Raw genomic sequence first — 16,160 nt, 5'->3', positions numbered from 1 at the left:
ACATCTAAAATTGTCTACTTAAACTACTTGTAAATAATCTATTAATTATAAATTTCATGAAAAAATCATAAAAGTACTTTAATAGACATCCACCATACGATATACTCGTAACAATTCATGAAGTTTCCCAAAAATCTGATTTTTACCAGAATAGGATCTTTTAAAAAAAATAGAGACAAAAATAATTTTTTTTTGTTTGACCAAGTTAAAAGCCTCTACCAAAAAAAAGCCTCATCTCTTTCTCCCTCTCTCTCTCTCTCTCTCTCTCTCTCCGCACCTTGTTTTCTCAACAGTTTCCTCCCCCACCCCCACTCCCACTCCACCCCCTAGGGTGGTTCTCTCTACAAAAGCTAACCTGAATCAATTATAGCTCAGATGTGCCCATAATTGTATACATATACATATATATATATATATATATATGTTTCTTGTATAAGCTTGAAAACCCTAGATCCACTCCCAAAAGTTTCTTGTAGGATCTGTTTGTTAGGGTTATTTGTAGGTTAAAATCATGGTGGGACCTACTCCACAGCCACAGCAGCAGCTGCAAATTCAGCCGCCACCTTCTTCTACGGCGGCGGCGGCGCCTTCAGCTGAAGAAGAAGCACTCAAGAGAAACACTGATTGTGTTTACTTTCTCGCTTCTCCTCTTACATGCAAGAAGGTTCAGCTTAGCTCTTTTTCTTCATTTTTGGTTTAATTTGATTAGTAAATGATACCAATTAGTTGTGATTAAGATTAAGATTAAGATTACAGTCCTCCTTTTAGTGTGAGATTTAGAGATTAATTGGGGTTAAGATTTGTTGTTTTTTAGAGATTTGTATCTTAATTAGCATAAAGATTAGTTGCAAGATTTAGAGGATTTCTTGGTTTTGGCATCCAATTTTTAATCTGGATGTAGAGTTTTGTATATTTTGATCTTTACTTGTTTGGGATTGAGACGTACTTGTAGTTGTTGATTTGAGTCGTAAAGATGTTGGATGTACGAATTAGTTCAAGATCTGTGTTCAAATGAATTAACATTTGGTTTCTTTTTCGCTTTCTAATCCAAGGTGATTTCTTTGATTTTTTGGAACTTGATCTACTTATGTTTTTAGCTATGGGTGAACCCTAGTGATATGGAAGATGTGTGGTTTTTCTTTTGGTAATTGGATAGTGGCTGTCTTTTGAACTTTGAACTGCCGATGACTGATTATGAATTTCTTGTTCCTTTTTTGTTGCTTGCGATATCAGTTTAAAGGAAGTATCTTTTATTTTTTTGTCGGATTTTAAATGAATTGTGTGTCCTCGAGATTGTCTAAAAGTGTGAAGCCACTGCCCTATCTGGAAGGTTTAACTTATATAACTGGTAGTCTTCAAGTTACATCATGTTGTCGTTTGGTGCCTGTGTGTTTTGTCGTTCTTGGGAACGGTTAGGTTCCTGCTATTTGCCGTTTTGATCTATTCACTCTCGCAGCTTGTGGATTTGGTTTTTATTCGAGAAAGATGTGTATCAAAGATTTTATTTTTTTGACTTGTATGGTGGTTTTGTGATACATTCTGGACTGAGAGTCAATCTCGGAGCAAGTGTAAAGTTAGTGACTTGGATGTGGAAAATAAGTGTGCAGGGGAATGGCTACACGTGTATAATTATTATCAATTACATTTGTCGTTATTGTCTACAACAGAATGTTGGTTTTGCATTTAAATTGTCGTTGCTTTGGTCGGATCACGTGAGACAGTAAATCAATTTAACACGTGTGGTAACTGAAATACTGAATTTATTTCTCATTAACTTGTCCTTTTAGAACCAGTGTGGAAATAGCAAATGTTACACAAAAGCAGTTGGCATCGTACTTTTACATTATCAATTTCTGTGTGCGAATGAATACAGACGTGATTGGCTTCTCCATGATGTATAGTGTTCTGGATGATTCAATCTGCGAATTTGTTCTATACAGATCTAGATCAGTATTTACTGACGCTCTAATTATTTTCATTTTGTCCATAGGGAAGCGAGTGTGAGTACCGCCATAGTGACGTTGCTCGGCTTAATCCTCGAGATTGCTGGTACTGGTTGAATGGAAGCTGCTTAAACCCAAAATGCGCATTCCGGCACCCTGTGAGTCATTCTTCACTAACATACTACACAATCTTTACATCCATGTGCTGTCAGTACCAAGGGTTCCTTGTCGTGATGTAAACTTACGAGTATTTACTTTTATTAGTAAACCAGGAGTGCGTACACTCTACCCCCAGACCCCACATGGTGGAACTATACTGGGCTTGTTGTTGTTGTTGTAGTAGTAGTAAACCAGGAGTGCACTGTGTCTGTAGACTAATTGTTGACATGATAATAAATAATCTTCTACTCTTGCAGCCTCTTGATGGAGTTTTGGGAGCTCAAGTTTCAACTCCTACAGGATCTTCCGTACCTCCAGTGGCATCTGTTGCATCTACACCGAATGTTCCATATGGTTCTACTAAGCAAGGTGTACCATGCATTTTCTTCCAGCAAGGCTTTTGTTTAAAAGGTGATAGGTGTCCGTTTTTCCATGCACCGATGTTTGAATCTAACAAAGCTCCTTCACACCCTGTATCTACTACATCTGCATCTACTGAGAAAACCAATTTTAAGGCATTTGGTGGGCTTGAAAAGTGTGTGCAAGAGAAGACATTTTTTCAAGCAAATATTTGGAAGTCTGGTGAATTATCTGTACAAGCACAACCAGTTGAGAAACTGAAAGCTCCTTTGCCTAAGAATAATGCTGCCTTTAATGAGAATGTGCTGCCACCAAATCCATTCATTGATGTTGCGCATCATAAGCACAAACCAAAAAGTGTGCCACCTCCAAATGGGAATCCTATCAGTAGATCCAACAGAGTGCAACAGTCTGTTAGGTTTGATGATCACAGTAGCTTTCAGAACAAAGATGATGAGATTTCAAGGGAGCTTTCGCCTGGTTTTGATGTTCTTGTTGATGATGAGCTCAGAGGTACTGATTTTTATCATGGTGAAGGTCGATATGGCAGAAATGGGGGAAGGAATGAATATGATATTGGCCGATCTGCAGATGTTGACCAAGATATGTACCATGATGTCTACGGGCATGACTCTCACGACAGGCTTCCTGGTCGCTCTGGTAGGGTGCAGCATAGAGCCTCTTCTGAGAGAGTACAAGGGGAATCCACTCATCTTGAAAGGAGACGCTATGGTAGAGCTCACAGCCCTGAAGAAGTTCGAGAGTCAGATCTGAGGCATCGTTTATCAAAGCATAAGAGGGTTAATGGTTTGAGGTCAGTCATTAGTCATGACTATGCAAGTGAAAAGCATGTTGAGGATCGAGGCTACCAGAGTTCCAGGAGGGATCGACACTATGTACCTTCACATGATAGTTCCCTTGCTAGTCGTCTTCAAGGAAGAATTAAGCTACCAAGTAGATCACCCTCTCCAACTAATGGGATAGACATGCTGCTGGATAGGGCTAGGGACCGCGGCAGATTATCTTCAGAAAGGCCACAGCTTTTCTCTCAACAGGGAAGGCTTCGCGATAGAATAAAGGGAAGAGTACAAGAGGATCTCAATGATACTGGAAGAAATAACAGTGGTCCACGTATAAGAAGAGATGTAAGCGAGAATGATTCTAATTTTTCTGGTCCAAGAAGTCTTGCTGAACTTAAAGGTCGGAAAACTGCTGAGATCAATGAACAAAATATTGACGAGCAACAGGCCCTAGGGAAGCGTAAGTTCCAAAAGCGTGATGACTATCAGCAAACAGGAGGGGATAATGTATCATTTGACGGACCAATGCCACTGGAAGAGATCTTGAAGAGAAAAAGAAGCAGTAAAATGGGCATGACATCTGATAAGAGTGAAGACTATCAACATGAAAGAAAGGACCACTCTGTGCCAGTGGTGACTTCCTCTATCTCCAGGAACAATATTGACCTTGTGCAAAAGGAAGAGTCTGACCCTCCATCAGTTGTATCAGCTGATCATCAATCTCCTGCACACCATGATGCAAATGAACTTGAAGCTGAAGAAGGGATGATTGTGGAAGAAGCAGACGATCAAGACCTTGAAGCTGAAGGCCATGATCAAAGAGATGGAGACTATGATTATGAGCAGGTTGATGGTGAAGATTACAATTTAGACGAAGGTGAGAATGCTGACGCTGGTGAAGAATACCTGGATGAAGATGATGATGAAGATGACTTTGCTAAGAAGATGGGCGTTGTTTTCTCATAAATGATGGAGATACATCAATTTCCCTAAGCTATTTTAGGTTGGCTCGGAATGAGCAAATTCAACTGCTCTACTGATTTTATCTTTTAGAAGTAGAGAGAACGCTCTTTTTCTTTGTTGTATTTATACTCAAGGCTGGATGGAAAATTTTCCACCGGTTAGTGGCATTTGGCAGATCTGTAGTTTTGCCAAAAATGGTGTTGACTGTAAACATTAGAGGCTTAATAAGAAACATGTTTGATAGTGTTTTTTTTCTGTAGTTTTGCAACTTTTTCCCCATATATACCTGGAAGAGTTGGAAGTTAATAGTGGCAACTAGTGTGGTGTGAAGGAAGAAAAGGGACAATTTTTATGAAGTGAAATAGCACAGCTTTAAAGTTTGTAATTTTCAGACGAGTTTTTCTTTTGTTTTCATGCCTGATGAGTGCTTAGGGGAAGTACTAGACTCATCTTATGGGACTATGAGAATGTGGTGATGCTGGATTGGAGTTTGATGAAGTAATTGGTCGGACTACGAGAATGTGTGACGTTTGATTGGAGTTTTGAGAATGTGTGATACTGGATCAGAGTTTGATGAAGCAATTGGTCGGACTATGAGAATGTCTGAAGTTAGATTGGAGTTTGATGAAGTAATTGGTCCGGCTATGAGAATGAGAATGTTGATGAAGCAATTGGTCCAACTGTGAGAATTTGAGACGTTGGATTGGAGTTTGATGAAGCAATTGGTCCAACTATGAGAATTTGTGACGCTTGATTGGAGTTTGATGAAGCAATTGGTCCGACTATGAGAATGTGTGACGCTGGATTGGAGTTTGATTAAGCTGTTGGTAGACTTTGATGAAACAATTGGTCACTCTTATGTTAGACATACAATTTCATAAATAATTTCATTTAAGATATGATATGGTTTATCAAAAATAATTTTTTACCTACATAATAAAATAAGGATAAAGTCTGCATACACAAATTTACATTTTTTATTTGTGAAATAACACCGGATAAGTTGTTTGCTATTGTATAATGATTGAGGATATAAATTACGTTTATTTATTTTGATCATGTCACTAGACATTTAATAAAGACATTGCAAATGAATAAGTATTTTTGACGCGGCTAAGGTATATCTCAATCTAAAAACATAAATTAACATCAATTGTTAATCACAATTAAAGGACAAAAACATATCAACTTTAATTAACCATCAATTAAATGATAAAACTTTAAATAAAAGACACGTGCCAACTAGATTTTTTAATACAAACACCAATAATACATAAACTTTACTTTCTAGATTCATACCTATTCAGAGTCCTTTTGGATGTACTTATTTTAAGTAACTTATAAATTGAAAATTATTTATAAATTTTTAAAAAATAAGTAGTTAAGAGGGCATCTTTATCTGATGATGAGGCTTCATCGTCATACCGTATAAAATTATTTCAACCTATCATAATGAATTATTAATCTAATTCTAAAGTTATTCATTTTAATTATTATGAACAATTATCCGTATAGAAAAATACACACAATTATTCGCAACTATATCTTTTTAACCTATTCCTTGGTAGAAAAAGCTTTCTCGAATGAATCCTATGCAACACAATTTTAAATTAATCAAAATTTAATGTAGATATCGAACATAAAATGAAAACTTAAAAATAAAAGCACAACCCCTATCCATTATTCACCCCACGTGTAATCTGTCGAAAACAACTATAGATCGAGTCATTTACTTTTAGCAATTTGCTGTCCAAATTGATTAATAAAAGACTTGTACATTTCGGACGAAAATACCCTCATCAATGTATTTTAAGCATCGTACAACATTTCTTTTCATAATCAAAATTCCTAGAAAGTTCAGGGGAACGCCGCCGTGCCTCTCTCCTTTCTCGCCGGCCGTTTTAGACTCGAGAATTTTCCGATCAAAAGAAATTCTCAAATTTTCCTTTTTTTTGGGTTTTACTTTTGGTGTCTAATTTCGGATCTCCGGCAATGGGTCGGGTAGAAACGGCGGTGGACCCGTCGTCGACGGCGGTGGTGATGGCGTACCGTTTACATGAGGCAATAAGCTGGTGGGATGAAGTGAATGAATCTCCTATCTGGCAAGACCGTATTTTCCATGTCCTCGCGATCTTATACGGCGTCGTTTCTGTCGTTGCTCTTGTAATTTATCCCTTTTTTTTATTTAACTGTGATGAATTTTCTGAATACTAGATGATTTATAGCTATATGGGTGTAGAGATATATGAAACTTTTTGGTAATTGTTGATTGTTAGCTTTTTCTATTTGGATGTAATACAATTGTGTTACTTGTGCTGGGGTCTTTCGGAAACAGCCTTTAGAGTAACGTTTGCTTACACCTTAGCCTCCGTGAACCGCGCCTTATTGGACTACACAGAGCATATTGTTGTTTTTGTTGTTGCAATTCGGGTTTTTGAATCTATCGTGAGTTTTATTGGAAGTGAGCGATGTTAGAGTTATGTTATGTTTGGATGTATTCAGCAAGAAAGAATGAAACTTGAGAGGGGTATACTTTTGCTAACTGAAAGGGGTATACTTTTGCTTTTTGTCTGTAGATCTTCTTGTTGTACCTTCTTGGTGCTTTTATCAATACGATTTCCATTTCTCAAAAGACTGAAACTTGAGAGCTGTTTGCAAGGTTTGTGCGCGTCCTGTTGGTGGTGGTGGGTTGCAGTTGTTGGTAGAACCTTAAATAGAGGATTAGGAAGGAACCTAAGTAAATACACGTAATCCTATAGAAAGATTCTTTTTACGAATTGTTGATTTTAAATACTCATTTTAAATGAGTCGTATTTTGCTTAGACCAATTAATGTACCGAGGTTATTGTGGAAGCTAATACAAAGGATTTAAAAACCCGTGTTGTTCATAAGAATTAAGACTTTTTCGTGTTTTGGATAAGGGGGGTGGGGAATGTCAGGTTTGAGATAGGATCATATTAATCATTTAATTACACTTCAAGTTGGATAGCAACATGATTCTGTATCCGTTGGAGGATTTATCAATCTACTGCTATCCTCATCCTTTATTTGGACTTGGAATCGGCTATGCTTTGCAAAACTCTCATGGTGGAGGTAGGAAGGGAACTTAATACTTGAAAAAACCTTCTAGAGGTGAACTGGGTAATTCGTAAATTGATATTAGTGTTCATTGAAGTTTTTCGTTTTCTATGATAGCTATCTGCATATATTGTACATTTTTTATAATAGAAATTGGTGTGGAGTCGCTCTTCCTAGAAGCCTGTAAATTGGCCTTTATATATGCTGTAAAAAAGGAAACTACTTACACTATGCATCCATTCTCTTCCAGTTTGAAACTGGAAGCAGCTACAAGTTGGTTTTATCATTTATCTGCGTCCTTAGTTGATTTTGGATAATGATCTGAATTTCCTTGTCTATAATTCATCTTGCTTATCAAATAGCCATTTTAATATATGTTCTAAAGCAGATACAGTCCGTGACATCAATGCTTTAATGTATCTGTGATTCTGGAGAGTTGTTTCTAACTTTGTCAATTTGCAGGTGCAATTAATCCGGATTCAAATGAGAGTTCCCGAGTATGGATGGACCACTCAGAAAGTCTTCCATTTCCTCAATTTCTTGGTTAATGGGGGTTGGTATCTTCTTTTGTGATTATTTATGTTGGAAACATCCTCATGGAAATATTATGAGGTGTTACTCAAATTATTAGTCTGGTTATACTAGGGGGAAAAGATTGTTCCTTTACATTTCACTTTGCTTTGATCTGTTAGGTTTATATTGTATTGAAGTTGTGTTTTTGTCCTTTGGTAGTTCGCTCTCTGGTTTTTGTATTTCGTCGGGATGTTCAGAAGTTGAACCCTGAGGTTAGCTACTGACATTGGTTAGATGTCTGGTTACCATTTTCATCTCGGTCTCTTTCATCTTTTAACCATACATATAATATTTTGGTAGATTATCCAACACATCTTGCTTGATATGCCAAGTCTTGCATTCTTCACGACTTTTGCGCTTCTAGTATTATTCTGGGCTGAGATATATTATCAGGTTCGCGTGTGTTCCCTCAACTCAATGTTTTGCAGATTGTGTCAATTCTCAAGGTTAATATATCTGTTATTCTTGTTACAGGCACGTGCTGTATCTACGGATGCTCTTAGGCCTAGTTTCTTCACAATTAATGGAGTGGTTTATGCTATTCAGGTAGCTATTTAGTTCTTATGCTACACTTTCTTTCGAAAAACTTCGGTGCTTTCGAGTTAAATTAACTCTAAACATATTGAAAAGGTTTAAACCAAGAATTATTTTGCCAGATTGAATTTGGCTTGACTAGTCTCACAAACAATAATTGTTGTTCCATGTTAGCAATACTTCTCAAGTTTAACAGAGGTCTTTGTTTTGACATTTAGGTTGTATTTGTTTGTTTTACATTAAAATGTTACTTAGGTTGTTGTCTATGTTATTTCATAACTTCACATCGGCTTAATTTAACATTCCAAAGGTCCAAAGGGGAAAGAGAGGAGAGAATGACTACTGGTTTTACCCTTTTTTGGGGGGTGGTGGGGTGAGGAGTTTGGGGGGGGGGAGTATCCTAGTAGTTCCAGCCATGCGAGTAGTTTACGACATCGGAACTTACATTGTTTTATATTTGCTGGCTGAATCTCTTGAAGCCTGTTGAGGGGAGAGACAGTGTGGTATTTCCGCAAGCAAAGTCAAGACGAAGACAATTGAAGTGAATGACGCTCCAAATTAAATACCCCTATTGTTGAACTTCAAGTTCAAGAACCTTATTTGAAGATTAATCCCGAGCCAAGGATAAAGAAGGAAATATGATTCCAGCTAAAAGGACCTTATGATAGATTGTCTTCCATCTAGAACACTTCTGACACACCATCATCTTTTTTTTTTGGAGGGATGAAGTGTCACATTTTATTAATAAATAGAAATAAATGCCCGTACAGAGAAGTATACCAAAAAGTAGAAAATCTTACCCCCAAAAAGTTGATTTTGTAGGAACAGCACTCAATCTTCTATGCTTATAGGGATCTCATGGGTGCATTAAAAAAAACTATGGGATGAGAGACTATTCTTTATACCATAAAAAACTCCTATTTCTCCTTTTCCATATGGTCCACATAAGTGCAATTGGTTGAATTATTTAATTAGCTGCTCACAAGTCACATGTGGTCAAATTAGTGTGAACCAGGGTGATTAATTCTGGTCTTGAATCACACAATAAATGGGCTGTAAGACATGACGAGTTGGTGGTATTTGGTGGATGGATGCCTCTGAAAAAGGTCATTTTGTAGCTATTATTAATCATAAGTCATTAAATAGGTTCTGAATGGTATTAGTTATACAACCAGCATTCAGCTTGTCTTGAACTACTATCCATCCAACACAAGCTTAAAAAGTCTATTCATGTTGCTTTAGGATAGGTCACACATGTCCGACCCTTAACCCCCTCACCAACCCCCAAATGCACCCATTCCCAAAGTAAAAAAGAATGAAACACTAGTACTAGTAATTATAATTTAATTTCACCAATAAGATACAGGGACTTACTAAGGGACTTACTTCACATTTAGAAATGCACAAAAAGATTATTTATCTCAAAGAAGTGCTGAGGAAATTTTTGGGAAAATGTAACGATTGCTAGCTTATTTGTCCAAAAAAATTTAAATAGAATATGTTATAAAGAATTAATTAATTAATCAGTTGGACATTGGGACATTTGAAAGACAAAAAACTCCGTATTTCATTAGATTTTAGAAGTATTTATAGAAGAAAAAAGCACATGGGTATAGTAATTTCGACAAAAATGATCTTCAGGCAGTAGAGTACTAATTTCAAATCAAATTACATGAAAAGGACTGGATTACTAAGTTTGAAGATGCATTATCAAGAACGGATACAGTGTTTGGTGAATGCTGATTGCCAGTGTCATTATAGGACTTTAACATGAAACAACAACAATGCCTCGATCCCAAATGTTTATGAATCCTCACTGATCATGTTTATCCATTTAAGCTCAATCCTATATACATTAATCTTCTAACACTCCCCCTCAAACTCGTGCATATAAGTCATATGTACCGAGTTAATTACAGATGTAACTACATACGAGGACCAGTGAAGGACTTGATGAAAATATCCGCAAGCCGATCATTTGACTTCACATATTTTGTAACAACATCTCGTGAGAGTATCTTTTTCTTTTGATGAAGTAAATGGTGTACTAATAGCAAAAGCATCCAGTAGATGCAAGAATTCAAAAAAGAAGAAGATATTAGCTCTTTAGTAGAAACCAAAAAATTATATTATAAGACAATATAGCTGATAAATTCCAAAAAATGTGATCAGGGGTATAAAAGGCCAAACATCTAGCTTTGAGTAGAGATGTGGCAGTTGAGATGCCATCAAAGCATCTTTAGTTCCCTTTTGACCATAAGAACCACAAAATAGCAGCAGGAACCATAGACTGGATTTTCTTGATGGACTTCTCAACTTTCCAGGAGCCCCAACTCGCAAAAGCTTCCCTGACACTGCATGGCGTTGTCAACTGCAGTATGAAAAGTGAAAGAAACGTAGACCACATGTCTGTTGCAACAGGACAATGAAGAAAGAGATGATTGATAGATTCCGAGTCTTTTGCACATACGGCATCTGTTAGACACTAATGGCCACTTTTACTGAGATTGTCCTGGCTTAGGCATGCTTCATTTAGGGTTATCCAGCAAAAGGCACTAACCTTTGGAGGTATTCTAGTCTTCCATATAAGTTTCCAGAGCCACAGGCCAATCCTTTCCTTGTTGGAGCTCAAAGGTGTGATAATTAGCTCTAATTGAGTATGAGCCACTCTTGTTGCTGCCCATTTGAGCCTGTCCCTATTGTGAGTAATGGTTGAGCTATTTTGAAGGCTGCAAGAAGTACTACCAGCTTATCAAACTCTCAATCATTCAAATTCCTTCTTAAACATCGACTCCATGAGTTGGCCTCCAATTCTGAGCAATAGACTCCAATTCTTTTGATATGTTGGGCTTTAGTGGTCCAACATTTACTACCATATAATGTAGCTGGTCTAACTCTTACAAAAACAGTAAATGAGAAAATGATAATTATTTTCATGGTTATAGCTTTGTGGATGTTCATTGCTTAATTTATTCTTTTTCTTATTAAATCGTCCAGATTATATTATGGCTGATAATATGGTGGAAACCTGTTCCTGCACTCGTCATCTTATCTAAGGCATTCTTTGCAGGTCTGTGTTTTATGTTAAACTTATTTTAAATATATTTTCTAATGCATAGATATGTTGCAACTGCACTGACAAATTTTCTTTTCTACTTGCATTATTTTGCAGGTGTATCTCTGTTTGCAGCCTTGGGTTTTCTTCTTTATGGAGGAAGGTAAGATCTAATTTCTCTTACCTGTGATTGAATCTTCCCTCTGAAGGTGTGTATTGGTGGAACCACACGTCTTAGAAGCACAAGAACAAGCAGCATTCGTATACTGTGAATTTATTTCTGTCCTTTGTGAGAAATGACTACTTTTATGAAAAGAATATATGATTAACGGCTATATGGAGGCGTAACCACTTTTACGAAAGACTTAGCCACTTTCACTTCCATAAATGTCTGTTAGTTATGCTGTGTAATTGGTTGTATACTTTGCTCAAAAATTGTCTTTTGGATAAGCAAGGTCTATGTACTCGACCTGCGCATAGCGGGAGCTTTAGTGCACCGGGCTGCCCTTTTTAAATTTTTCTGGACCATTTCTCGATTTGTGCGTGTCATCCTTGCGCTAGTGTTGTCAAAAGCTAAAAGCGCAAAAAAGCTTTAAGGTCCGTTGGGGTTTTAATTGTAAAGTGCAAATAAAGTGTGGGTTTTAATGAAAAAAGGTGCAAAGGGAGAAAAAGTACAAAATATATATGTTTAGTCCAAGACTAATAATTTGTAAGCATGAATGACAAATAGATGAACAAAGAAATTGAAAAATAATTACGATAAAGTGAAATATCAATTGTTTAATGTTGTCTGTTCAGAAGAGGTTCATTGGCAAGGAAAAATGTCTTAGAACCTTGATGATGACATTGAAGCGCATATTAAGTGAGGCGAAGAACTCAACACGTTTTGAGCCTCGCTTTAGGGCTTAAGCGCGCCTTTGATAACACTGCCTTGCGCAGGGGCCATGCTAATCTTCTCTGTATCGTTCCAATTTTATCGGATGTCCCCGAAGGGACCAAATCCTTATATTTTAACCTTTCTGAGATTAATCCAGCTGAGCCTCTAGGATCTCCTATTTCTGAACTTATGTATTTCCTATAGTAAGCGGTGTCGCAGATAGTAGATATCATTCAACCTCTGATTGCCAGTGCATATAGTTTATCATTCATCTATAGCAGTCCATATTGTTATGCCTTATACCCTGGTACTTTCCTCTTGTTACCCAACATTTGACTATTTTCATTGGCACCAAACTTGTATTCGCCACATTGTGATTGATTACTTCGTTGAATCATAGGGACTGTGACCTCCTTGTTTTTACCTACTCATTTTTCAGCCAAAACTATAACTTGTTAGTTGCAGTTCTGGGCTCTCAGCAACAAAAAAGGCACTTGTACGAATTAGCGTCATGATTGCATGACTGAGCCGACAATAATCTGCCACTATGAATTAGATAGACTCCTGCATGATAGAACTCAATGTACTGGTATACAAGGATATAGTGACATTTAGCTGTTATTATCGTCTAATATTTTTTACTTCTCTTATCATCTACTGGATATGTGCTAACAAAATCTCCTGCATTATAGTTTTGAAATGTATAGTGTGAAACCTAATTAGGTCCTGATAAGATATTTGATATGAGTTCACTCTTTGAATGCTACCGAAAGTGGGTTCTACATGTTGTTTAGTTTGTCCCTTTGCCTTTGGTACATACACACTTGAATATAATTTGAGGTGAAAAAATATGTTAGGTGGATAAGTCATGTGTCGTTACCTATTTGGTGATCACAATTTTCCTTCACTGTATATTACCTCCTTGCAGGCTTTTCCTTATGTTACGGCGTTTCCCTGTAGAATCAAAGGGGAGGCAAAAGAAACTACAGGAAGTATGTTACTGTATATCTTTCATTATCAGTGCTGTTCTTGTTTTATGTCGTTTAACAGTACTTCTATAATTTGGAATCTGCAGGTTGGCTATGTGACGACAATATGTTTTTCATGCTTCCTCATTAGATGCATTTTGGTAAGACCATATTTCTGGTGAATAAACTATTCTTAACTGAATTATGACCATACCACAAAAAGCTTCAGAAAGGAGTTGATCCATATTTGTGATATGTGATTGACCTCTGTGGATTCTTCCCTATATGGTATATTTATATTGTGAATATTATTTTAAATTAGTCTTAGTAGACATTTGAATATGCGATTGGGATCATGATTTCAAATCAGCAACATGCGATTTAGGATCACGATTTCAAATCCCAAATTCTCCAAAATTTAGGATTTGGGATTTCAAATTTTGTAAAATGTAAAAGTTGACCCATAAATTTATATTTTGCAAAAAAAAAAGACCCATTATTTTAAATTTTATAAAAAGACAATTCTCTGCGTGAAACGATTGTCCGTTCCATGTGAAAGGATTGTATTAAATAATAGTTGGATACTACTATTGTCGATTAGTGAATCTTTATAAAATTATGTGTGTTTGAAAGTTTATGATCACAAATATTTATTTGTAAGAAGAACAGGGAGATATGTGATTTATCAATGCGGCACCTTAGGATATTTTGATATCTTGTTTATGAATTATGGTTTGCTCTTTGGTAAGATTGTATAAGAATTGGAGAACTTTTGATAGTTATCACAACTTGTGGTTTTTTTTTTATGTTTATGAGGAAAAATACAACTTAAGAATTTCAAATTGCATGTTCAAACAAAACTTCAACTTCAAATCAATTTGATATCAGATTATGATTTCAACTGAAGTTGTTTAAGAAGGGTATGAAACTTTCTTCTTCCCATCTTACTCTTATTTCTCTTATCATGTGCGTCACAGATGTGTTTCAATGCATTTGATAAAGCTGCGGATCTTGATGTTTTGGACCATACAATTTTAAATTTTGTATACTATCTGGTAAGGTCTTACAGCACTGAACTTTTACTGTAATTGCTTTTGTCACGCACATTGTTCTTTATGTTCCAGTGAAGAGATTAGTATTTTCAGTTAGTAATGTGTTAAGTCCAACCTCTGAATCATAACTTGATTGGAAAAACAATACGATATACCCGATTGTGGCATGCTACACCTTGTTTCTTGTGTCAAACTTCTTCCCAAGGCCTTTTCTTGTTAATTCCATGGTCAGGGGCTGAGAAGTTCCTCGGTTAGGTTTATATTCTCTCGGTTGACATTTTCTTCAATTGAAAATTGGCTCTAATATAAAGCATCGTAATGAAACAATGGATGTAGGAGGGTTGAGTATCTGTATTGAATTTAAAGTCATATTTGTGTCTTGTTTCCTAGCTTAGTGTAGTTTGATGTAAATTTAAACCCATGAGTATTCGAGATTTGAGTGCACAGAAAGAAGTTTATATGTTTTTTGAGGATGACCAGACTTCTGTCAACTCTTTGCAGCTGGTCGAGATTCTACCTTCTTCGCTTGTCCTTTTCATTTTGAGGAAGTTGCCTCCGAAGCGGGGGATCACACAGTACCACCCTATTCGCTGATATACAATAGTGTGCATTGGATGAGTTGGCTTTTACGATACTCGTCTTGCCTGGAAGTTATTGTAGCAAAGACCATATAGTGAGATATTGTACATGGAGCATGGTTCATCAGGACTCTGGAAAAATAGTTTGTTCTTTGCAGATATTAGTTATGTCTCTTATTTGTTTGTAGTCTTGAAGCAAGAGTTGTGGAAGAAGCTGTGTTATTTCTAGTGTAATTATTATCTTCATCTTTGTATGTTACAGATTTCAATTGATTATTTTTCCCCCCTATCTGTTTTTCCTTGCCGAGGGTCTATGGAAAACATGTCTCCCTTCGAGGTAGAGGTAATTGTGGGAATACATTAGGTATGTTGTTGTATTCTTTTCCCCCATATTTAAAGTCTGTTTCATGGCGTACTTGTTGGGTACACTCTTAGATTGTGCTTGGTTACACGCAGAGTCATATGTTTGTGTGATACACATTTATCTCAATCTTGGATTGGATTCTGACTCCCAAAGTTTTTAGATGCAATTGGGTGGTCACTTGCAAGACCTCAAATGTCATAGCAAGAGTAAAATAATTATGATGCATTTATGTTGCAAGATATTTGATGTCTTATAGATGATTCATAAAACAAAGTGGATGTTTATGAATTGTACCTGGAATATAATGCGAGAGAAATCAGAACACAATGACCTTACCCTTGAACAGCCTTCTCAAAAGAAACACAGACGACTAGGCCGAAGCAGAAAATAATTTCACGGAAGGAAGAGCCTTATGAGACAGCTCACGTACGGTTTGGGAGCTAGCCATTGTGCAAGGGCATACGTCAACACTTAATATAATAGCCAAACGGGACGAGAGGATCGACCCTTTCAGAAAATTTCGAAGAAAGACGGTTGTCAGCATGTCAACTCTATATGCTTCATGCTCACACTAAAGGATACTCAATGGTGAAGATAAATTGCTAGTCGTAGACTAATTTCTCTTTTCATGAAGAGGACACACGAGGGGTGCAGATGAAATTTGAGTAGCAAAATCAGATCTCTCTCAACATGGAAAACTTCTCTTTTTTAATATTTTATTTCAAGTGAGAATTCCAGTTCCGCTTGTTTCCAACTATTGCATCTTCCCTACCACCCTACTTCAACAAAAGCTCCCGGTAGAAGTGATTCTATCTTATTTGGGAATTTCCTTTGATTATTCCCTTTCTTCTTTAAT

The 16,160-nt window shown here is 36.6% G+C and overlaps 2 protein-coding genes and 1 non-coding gene across 3 annotated transcripts; 2 read left to right on the top strand and 1 right to left on the bottom strand.

Annotated features, from left to right (window-relative positions):
• The first annotated feature begins 249 nt into the window (after positions 1-249).
• LOC129870277 (zinc finger CCCH domain-containing protein 17-like) lies at positions 250-4,471 on the top strand. The gene is made up of 3 exons (XM_055944999.1): positions 250-664; positions 1,991-2,101; positions 2,360-4,471. Exons 1-3 carry the CDS (start codon positions 512-514, stop codon positions 4,226-4,228), a joined length of 2,133 nt encoding a protein of 710 aa, XP_055800974.1. The 5' UTR covers positions 250-511; the 3' UTR covers positions 4,229-4,471.
• A 1,584-nt stretch (positions 4,472-6,055) lies between these two features.
• On the top strand, positions 6,056-15,226 carry LOC129870393 (tobamovirus multiplication protein 3-like). Its single transcript, XM_055945165.1, has 11 exons — positions 6,056-6,388; positions 7,766-7,856; positions 8,036-8,088; positions 8,177-8,269; positions 8,351-8,422; positions 11,408-11,480; positions 11,583-11,628; positions 13,271-13,334; positions 13,418-13,471; positions 14,288-14,365; positions 14,864-15,226. Exons 1-11 carry the CDS (start codon positions 6,218-6,220, stop codon positions 14,954-14,956), a joined length of 888 nt encoding a protein of 295 aa, XP_055801140.1. The 5' UTR covers positions 6,056-6,217; the 3' UTR covers positions 14,957-15,226.
• On the bottom strand, positions 12,364-12,461 carry LOC129871835 (U6 spliceosomal RNA). The gene has a single exon (XR_008762312.1). It is a non-coding gene; the product is annotated as a U6 spliceosomal RNA (small nuclear RNA).
• Positions 15,227-16,160: the final 934 nt, after the last annotated feature.

The sequence above is a fragment of the Solanum dulcamara genome, chromosome 10 (assembly GCF_947179165.1).
Source record: "Solanum dulcamara chromosome 10, daSolDulc1.2, whole genome shotgun sequence".
Taxonomy (NCBI): Eukaryota; Viridiplantae; Streptophyta; class Magnoliopsida; order Solanales; family Solanaceae; genus Solanum; species Solanum dulcamara.
The sequence above is the reverse complement of the archived record's forward strand: the minus strand, read 5'-3'. Positions and strand labels throughout refer to the sequence as shown.

Bases quoted from the DNA above. Each gene is read 5' to 3' on its own strand.
- LOC129870277 (XM_055944999.1), top strand. From the start codon at position 512: ATGGTGGGACCTACTCCACAGCCACAGCAGCAGCTGCAAATTCAGCCG. The intron at 665-1,990 runs GTTCAGCTTAGC...TTTTGTCCATAG, and splicing joins CTCCTCTTACATGCAAGAAG to GGAAGCGAGTGTGAGTACCG. The intron at 2,102-2,359 runs GTGAGTCATTCT...CTACTCTTGCAG, and splicing joins AATGCGCATTCCGGCACCCT to CCTCTTGATGGAGTTTTGGG.
- LOC129870393 (XM_055945165.1), top strand. From the start codon at position 6,218: ATGGGTCGGGTAGAAACGGCGGTGGACCCGTCGTCGACGGCGGTGGTG. The intron at 11,481-11,582 runs GTCTGTGTTTTA...ATTATTTTGCAG, and splicing joins ATCTAAGGCATTCTTTGCAG to GTGTATCTCTGTTTGCAGCC. The intron at 13,335-13,417 runs GTATGTTACTGT...TGGAATCTGCAG, and splicing joins GGCAAAAGAAACTACAGGAA to GTTGGCTATGTGACGACAAT.